The sequence below is a fragment of the Cherax quadricarinatus genome, chromosome 50, assembly GCF_038502225.1.
Source record: "Cherax quadricarinatus isolate ZL_2023a chromosome 50, ASM3850222v1, whole genome shotgun sequence".
Lineage (NCBI taxonomy): Eukaryota > Metazoa > Arthropoda > Malacostraca > Decapoda > Parastacidae > Cherax > Cherax quadricarinatus.
In genome coordinates this window covers 25,278,592-25,286,963 of record NC_091341.1, presented here as the reverse complement: position 1 = coordinate 25,286,963, position 8,372 = coordinate 25,278,592, and the positions used below count along the sequence as shown (strand labels likewise).

Here is an 8,372-nt window from a genome sequence, read left to right as displayed (position 1 = left end):
ATGTTCTGAGCTCAAGGTAATGGAGAATCACGTTTCGTAATTAAAATACGTAATGCTGATTTAGCTGCATTGGTTTTGATCCTCCATTTTTTTCCCCAGATGGTATCCTGTGCCCTCATTTTGTTTTTTTTGGGGAGGATCTATTTGGCATGAGTGATGTTTTTAATGTCGTCTGCATAGGCTAGGGGATGGATTTGTGGAAACAGGTGTTGAATGTCGTTTTTATAAAATTAGAGGGTAGGGGGAGGACAGATCCGGGGTACCCGGATTTAGTGTGAAGTAGACAGAGAAAGTTTGGAATTGATTTCATGGTACGGCCGTTAGGAAGTTAGGGGAGTTTAGAGTTTGAGAGGGGGGGTTTATGCAGTTTTTGTACTGCCCCCTCTGTGCCAGAAATGTCGGTTTTTCAACGCTTTAAGGGTGTCCTGTTTTTTTTTTTGGTTGATGTGGATGGGGAGAATGAGAGGTATCCGGTTTTCTGAAGCCAAACGGGCCCATCAGAAAGTAGGAATTGGCCGGTATCTTGAAGGCGATGATTGATGAGTTTTTCAAAGATTTTTCCAAAGTTTGAGGAGGCTAAAGGGGCGATAGTTTGGTTCAGAGTGGTCTTTTTTAGGGGAGGTAAAAACAGTTTTGAAAGGGAAGGGTATCAGAGGAAAAGGGGAGGATTGAGGAGGTTTGGGAGGTGTAGATAGGGGAAAGGGGTTTCAGGGTAAAATTTAAAAAGGACCAGGGGCCTGGAGGAAGGTGTCTGGGGGGTTTCCCTTTAAACCCCCCGGGGGCCCGGTCTGGACCCGGCCCCCGGGGGATGCCCCCCAACCAGGTGTTGGCGGGTGCACGCAAAACCCAAATTAGAGCCAAGCCCGGGATCAGGAATGACTTTTGGGCTTTTCCCTGCCAGCTTGAAGACGCCATCTGTTGGTAATCCCCTTTTGTGCTGGGGGGCAGTTGAACAGTCTCGGCCCTGACACTTTTTTATGGTTCTAACGTGTAGTGACACCCCCGCTTTTTATTGGGGGATGGTGCATGTCGCCAAACTTTTGCTTTTTGGGAGGATTTTGTAAAAATTCGGATTATCCCAGGATTTTCCAGGTGTATATAATCATGATCTCCCTCCTGAGGAGAGTTTAAGTCTGTGGGGGAAAGGAGGCAAGTTCTTGGGGGGAGGAAAAGAGTCCAGATGGGTGTCTGTCTGGGGTTTTTTCGTGTGTTGGGGTCTCCAGTGTTCTATGTTTGAATGTGTTTAATAGGGTTTGGTGGGGTGGGGGAGGGAAGATGTTTTCCCCGATGTTTGAAGATGTTTGTAGCAGCCTGTGGGTCTGAGATTTTGTGTTTTTTGGGGGATGTGATTAATTTGTTGGTGGGGGCCCCCGATTTTTGAAAAGTTTCCAAAAGGGTTTGTGTTTTTGATACGCTGTTTTTCCGCTTTTAGATGACCGAAGTGATTTCGGGGGTCTTGGTCAGACTGTAGAATGTTGTTTTTGAGGTAAGTGATCTAATGGGCTTGGGTTAACCCATGTGTTGTATAATATTTTATACCATTCTTTACTACTACTACACTACCTACCACCACCCCCCTTCCTGCCCATATATAGCCGTCCTGCTCCACTTCCTAAACCCAATAAAGACCCCTTGACCCAGAAACTATCGCCCCATCAGCCTCCCTGAAACTTTAGGAAACTTGAAAAAAATCAATCATCGCCTTTTGCAGATACCTGGGAAAACAATTCTACTTTCTAGACCAGTTTGGTTTAGAACACAGATCCACACAGGATGCCAAACATCATTCCAACTACATCCAATCAACACAAAAAAAAAAGAAACAGGACAGCCCTGGTTGCAAAAAAACGTTGAAAAACCTTTTTACACTGTCTGGACGAAGGGCCGAAAATTTTCACTAATCCAACCCGCCCTCAATACTTAAAACCCCCTGCAATTCCAGAGGGTACCATGAGAATCACCCGGCTGTTACCTGTCTATTTACATAAAGCCGGGGGACCCAGGACTGTCCTTCCCTACCCTTACATTTTATTAACTAACGGATTCCAACACCCAGACAACCCACACACCCAGCCAACAGACGACATTACACAACTTTTCACTCATGCCAAATAGATACAACACACACAAAAACAAAATGAGGCGACAGGATAATAAAACAAAATGGAGGATCAAAACCAATGCAGCTAAAAACCCCATTACGTATTTTTAAATTTCAGGAAACGTGATCCTCCATTAGTCGAGCTCAAAAAAGTAACCCCACTTTAAACCCTACAACCCGACTGTCTTTGGGAAACTTGACTATTTCTTTTACAAATTACCAAAGGATGCATTAGTAGTAAAGGTTTTTTGGGTTTTTGAAGATGTCCAACCCCCAAATAACCTCTAAAATCCCAAATACGTTTTATAATTTTTTTCCCCGCCCCTCTTTTAGCAAAAAAACTTTTTAAAATGGGTTCCAAAAAGGGTGGGGCTTGATTGATGGGATTCCCACAACCGATCTCTCCATGCCCAATTAGACATCCCCCGCGCTGAATCGTACTGAAGACGCTCAGTGACAGACAGATAGACAAAATTTAGACACGACATGACTACGACCTCTCTTCTTTACGAAGACATTCAGACCCACAAACCCAAAAAGCCTTTTCCTCCCGATGATCCCCTTTCTCCAACCCCATCAAAACCCTTGATTGCGAAGGTACCCTTGCGGTAATTCTTTTTACCACGTTCAGAAAACACTTGCCCCACCTTACCCAACCCCCCCCTTTCCCCCCCGCCTCCCCCCCGGGGGGCCCAACAGAAGAGCCTGAATTTTTTTTTACTGCCCCATCGCCCCTCTTTTGGCCCCCTTATTTCTACGACTAAGAACACCCTTACACTATTTCGTCGTCCCGTCTTCCCGCTCATCCCATTTGGGATCTTACCGAACTTTCGTTCGTTCGTTCGTTTCTTCTGGGTTTGTGTCACTTTTTCATTGGTCCAAGTCGGACCGAAACGTCGTCGTGTTTCTTTTTGTGCGGGTTATTTGGTATTGTTCCAGTCACGGTATTGTGCCTTTTTTTTTTATTTATGACTTTGGGTTTCAGCGCACTCCCCACACACACTGAGGCCCCTGGTTTTTTCCCCGTGTCCGTGTTCACCAGCAAAAGGGATTGGGTGTTAGTTGACTGGTGTGGGTCGCATCCGGGACAAGATTGAAAGGGCCCATTGGAAATAAGACAGACAGCCCTCAATAAACTGACTTTATTTAGTTATCCTGGCTGATTAATCCTTCCCCATTTTATCCGATAGGGTAATTTACCCCAAAATGCCTTTCTGGGCCTTAGTTTTGTATGTCCTCCAGTAAATAAATTAAAAGATCATAGTCGATTTTATTGAACAACATTTTAATAACCACCTTAAAGTTTTGGAGAGTTTAGATTTTATTATGACCGTGTCAGCCCGTGGTTTAGGCTTTTTTTTTAAAAAAATTTTTTACACCCACCCATCTTAGTAAAGTTAAGGGGAAAGGGCCAGGGGCTGGGGCCCAAAAAACAAAACCTTTTCCCCAACCTGACCCATTATGACTCTGAATCTTTTTTACTACCGAACATAATGGAAATTTAAAAATTAAAAATGATGGTATACGACAAATTCAACTATATAATAGGGAAAATACAAAGAAAGACCCGGGAGGATAATGTCAGAGGGTCTCGCCTTTAAAGACCACAAGAATTTATCTACCCATCCCCAGGAAAAAAAGATAGGATGGATAATGAGAACCTTTAGAATTAGGACGCCAAGCCCATGATTTTTCAAACGCTTTTTTGCTCTCTAGGCTGGGAAAATTGCTACACTAACGGCCCCCCAAAAGGGGAAAATTTGACCTGGGGAGTATACAAAAACTTCACGGCCCCACAAGAGATAAGGCACCCAAATTCCTGGGGAAAGGTTGGGTCCTTGACCTGTATTCCCGGAAGCAGGTGAAAAGACACATAATAATATTTAATTGGAAAATCCAGAGGGATTGTACCAAAAATTTCCAGAAAAATCACTCCCCAGAAAGAAAGACTGAGGAGATGCAACATTTCCTAAAAAACAAGGGGGAGATTGAGAGACAACACAAAAAGGTCTCCCAAGACTGTTAACTGCCTCCCAGCATACATAAGAGGGATTACCCCAAAACCCCCTGGTTTTCTTTGAAACACTGGGAAGGCACCCGACCAACTTTCGGGCACATCAGTTTCGGAAGGGGACATCCTGTTGATAAATGATCCCAATAAGGCCCGGTTCCCCACTGAACCGCGGCTTTCCCGAAACCTTCTCCAAACCCCGGATGAGGGGCAAAGTGCCATTAATAAATCTCCAACTGCACCAAAAAGGTTTTTCCCCAGTTTAGCGGGTGCCGGTGGCTCGGCTAAAGCCCGCTTTACACGGAGGCCCGGTTCGATTTCCCCGGGGGGAAAAATTTTGACACGTTTCCTTACACCTGTTGTCCTGTTCACCCCGAGCAAAAGGTACCTAGGTGTTATGATTTGGGGCGACCCGGGGGGCAAGATTAAGGACCCCAAGGGAAATAATTCCCTGATGACGCACTGACTTCCTTGTATCCTGGGCTAACCTCCGGGGTTAAAAACGAACGAAATCTTATCTTTAAAAATTTGATTGTAAAACTTTTTGTGATAGGAAGGGTGAATAATTATAATGTGAAAAGGGGGAAAAAAACCGAAAGTTGATGTAAGAACATGAAACAGTTGGGATTCAACCCGAAGAGACCTGGGGTCAACGCCCCGCAGCCCGGTTTTGGACCAGGCCTCGGTGGGCGTGATCAACCAGGCTGTTACGCTGGCGCATCAACCAACGTACGAGCCAAGGCCCGGCTGGCGTACGGCTTTGGTGTTTGTCCAGCCGCTTTTAAGACAGCCAGGGCATTGGTAATCCCTTATGGCATACGTTTCCCACACGGTAGGCTTTGTTGGTTTCCAGTCACAATATGGGTAAAATACATAAACCCGCACAAGGGGAAAAGGAGTTTTCGACTACGTTTCGGGGCCAATGGGCGAAACGTCGTGGAAACCCCCTCCCTATGTGCGGTTATTTGTGTATTTTTGGGTTTAAAAAGGGAAATTGAAAACCTTGACAGTGGGAAAAATTTAAAATAAATTATCTTGTTGGGGAGTGAGGGGGAAAATATGACGAAGTGTGTTTATTTAGGTATAATTATCATACATAGAACAGTTAATTATGTAGGGTAACCCAAAAGTCGACAAATTGTTTAAAAGGACGATGGGGATAAATATGATAATTAGTGTAAATAAACTTGATCAGTGATGATATTTTTCCCGGGAAGGAGCAGTAAAGGCGTAAAGTTTGGTGACCATTAACAAGTAACATCATCATCAGCAGCAGCAGCAGCAGCTGCAGGAGGTGGTGTTGATGAAGCCAGCAACCAGTGAGAGGTGAACAACATGAGTAACATGAAGGTAGAAGTGAACATGAAGGTGAAGTGTGTACTGCACAAGTTGTCAGGAGAGCAGGTGAGCCAGGAGGATGCTGTGCTTCAGGGAGATGCTGTGCTTCAGGGAGATGCTGTGCTTCAGGGAGATGCTGTGCTTCAGAGATGCTGTGCTTCAGGGAGATGCTGTGCTTCAGGGAGATGCTGTGCTTCAGGGAGATGCTGTGCTTCAGGGAGATGCTGTGCTTCAGGATGACACAGTGCTGCATAAGCTACACACTCACCTCCACCTCCTCCTCACTAAGGATGTTAATGGTCAGTAAGGTTATTTAGATACAGGTATACATAAATATACCAATACTCTGCATAACCATTATCTTACACCATTCACTCGTGTCATCCATTTCTGTATAAACAGTATATCCGTGTTAAAATAAACTTTTCTTTGTATTTACACATAGTAACGTATGTGTAAATTACCTGGGATCACCCCAGAAATATTCACATGAAGTGACTTATTTCGGCTCTTCATCCAGAGAATTGGAGCTGCACTCCCCTTCCTTGGAGACAACAAAATAAGTGTCAGGGGCCCAAGACTGTTCAGCTACCTACAAGCATTCATAAGGGGGATTACCAATAGACCCCTGGCTGTCTTCAAGAAGGCGCTGGACAGGCATGTAAATGCAGTACCTGACCAGCCGGGCTGTGGTTCATATGTTGGTTTACATGCGGCCAGCAGTAACAGCTTGGTTGATCAGACCCTGACAAAACTCCAGGTATCCAACCAGAAATGTCACAATGTTTCACTATTGGGTTATCCTGGGTTAAATCTACCTCAGGAACTGCAATGGAAATAAATCGCTAAGACTAATTTACACATATGTTACTATGTATAATAATTGTAATCACCTAAATTTGTGTAACAGTACTTATTTGTACCTGTACCTGTATAAACTTACTTAATATAGAAGATTTTGCTCAAATTTTTAACCAGGAAAGCTAGTCTGACTTTGGGTTATCCTAGGTAATTTACACTATGTGTACCTGTGCCTAAATAAATTTACTTACCCACAATAACTCAGTAAAGTTAGGTGGTCATTAGAAATTACTTTCCGTGCTCTCATAACATGAATATACCTTCAAGATTACTTAAAAAACTTGTATATTTTATTCACAGCCTAAAAAAATTTTGACTCCCATTTCCCCATACATCCATACTTTACAGACACTTTCTCTTATAATGTTTTAAAAAGCTGCTTGTGTACATGTATCTTATAAATTAAAACCTGTGTTACTTTTATAGCATTCATAAAGGGAAATTTTTTACCTTTAGTTTTCTAGTCAATACAGCAATAAATATTTCATATTCTTAATATTTTGACTGATCATTTATTATCTCCAAGATTCATAACCTCTTGGCGAAGACCGATGGACTACCACGGTGCCCCGTGGCCTGGTGGCAAAAGCTCTCGCTTCACACAGTGAGGGTCTGGGTTCGATTCCCAGTGAAGGGGTGGAAACATTGGGTGTATTTCCTTACACCAGTTGTCTATGTTCACCCATCAGTATAAAATGGGTACCTGGGTGTTAGTCGACTGATGTGGATCACTTCCTGGAACAAACCTGACCTAATTTGTCCGAAATGCTTTGCATAACAAGCGGCTTTCTGTATAGGAGTTTGTCATTGATGTTATCTAGGCCTGTATACCTTGTACATGTACTTGTAGAAATAAAGATACATTATTATTATATTATTTTGTATATATGTAATTCTAGTCTTCCTGATATGTCCCTGAATTTGTATTGACAAAGCCACTGGATGATAAAACATCTACAAATAAAGATACCTAGATGTTGCACATGTGTCTAATTCTTCATTATATTTTGTGTTTGCAGGATATGAATGGGCACAAGAAGTTGGCTTGGTGTCCTTCATTGAGGCTCTGCTTGCAACATGTGCCAAAGGCAATACCAAAAATCCTGCCACAGTAGCATTTGCCCTGAAAGCCTTGGCATCACTTATTGCCACTGAAGAGAACTTTGATATCTTCATTGAAGAAAAGGTTAGTGTGAATTACAGAATGCCTCATAATGGTTTTCTCTTGGTTGACATGTTTTTTTTCATTTTGTGGTTGGCAACGCACTTGACTGACACACACAAGTGTTCGTGGCTTAATCCCTGGCATTGGTGAAAACGTTGGGTATGTTTCCTTATATCTGCTGGCCCTGTTCACCTAGCAGTAAGTAGGTGTTAGTCGACTGGTGAGGGTTGTATCCTGGGGGGGGACAAGATTGAAGGACAGACAGTAATCAATGATGCACTGACTTTCTTAGGTTATCCTGAGTGGCCAACCCTCCAAGCTTTATGAAACAATAACCCATCCCTATTTCAGAAAAGTAGTAACAATATCCACTTCCCCATTACCATACAACTACTGACTATCTACCAAGACTGGTCAAAGAGTATGCTGTATTTCATGATCAGTATCAACAAAACCACTCGCAAAATATATATGCTGCAAAACTAAAGGATGAAAATATTGGCTACAGATGGTTCTTAGCCTCTGGTCAGTTTGTGTGACAATGAGAATCCTCAAAACAAGTCGCAGGCATTTTTTATACATCCGAGTATGCTAATTTATAGTCACCATCGTGGCTGTCAAATATTTATACATTCAGTTGTGTAACTTTATAAAATTGCCTCTCATTCCCCTTGCACTATATGACCCATGCAAGTTTAGTGTTTTTCATGAACATAATACTTAATTAATAATAATAATACAATAATAATAATTAATTTTAGTTCTTAGTTAAAGTCTGCCTTAAATGCTGTACAGAATTATGGATCTTTCCATTAAGGTAATAAACAAGCCAGTGACATATCCTTATAAGACAGCCTTTTTGCTGCTGTGTGTATTTAAGAGAGACTTGAGTCAAT

General features: G+C 42.6%; 1 protein-coding gene across 3 annotated transcripts in view; it reads left to right on the top strand.

Annotated features, from left to right (window-relative positions):
- The first annotated feature begins 5,366 nt into the window (after positions 1-5,366).
- Positions 5,367-8,372, top strand: part of LOC128695412 (uncharacterized) — a 28,895-nt gene continuing 25,889 nt past the window's right edge. For 2 of the 3 annotated variants that reach the window (XM_070095589.1, XM_070095588.1), the window contains exons 1-2: positions 5,388-5,749; positions 7,331-7,497. In XM_070095589.1, the coding sequence (XP_069951690.1) occupies positions 5,530-5,749; positions 7,331-7,497 (387 nt within the window). In that variant the 5' untranslated portion in view covers positions 5,388-5,529. Of the gene's footprint in view, positions 5,750-7,330; positions 7,498-8,372 lie in introns of all 3 variants that reach the window. The other variant, XM_070095590.1, reaches the window with a different exon arrangement.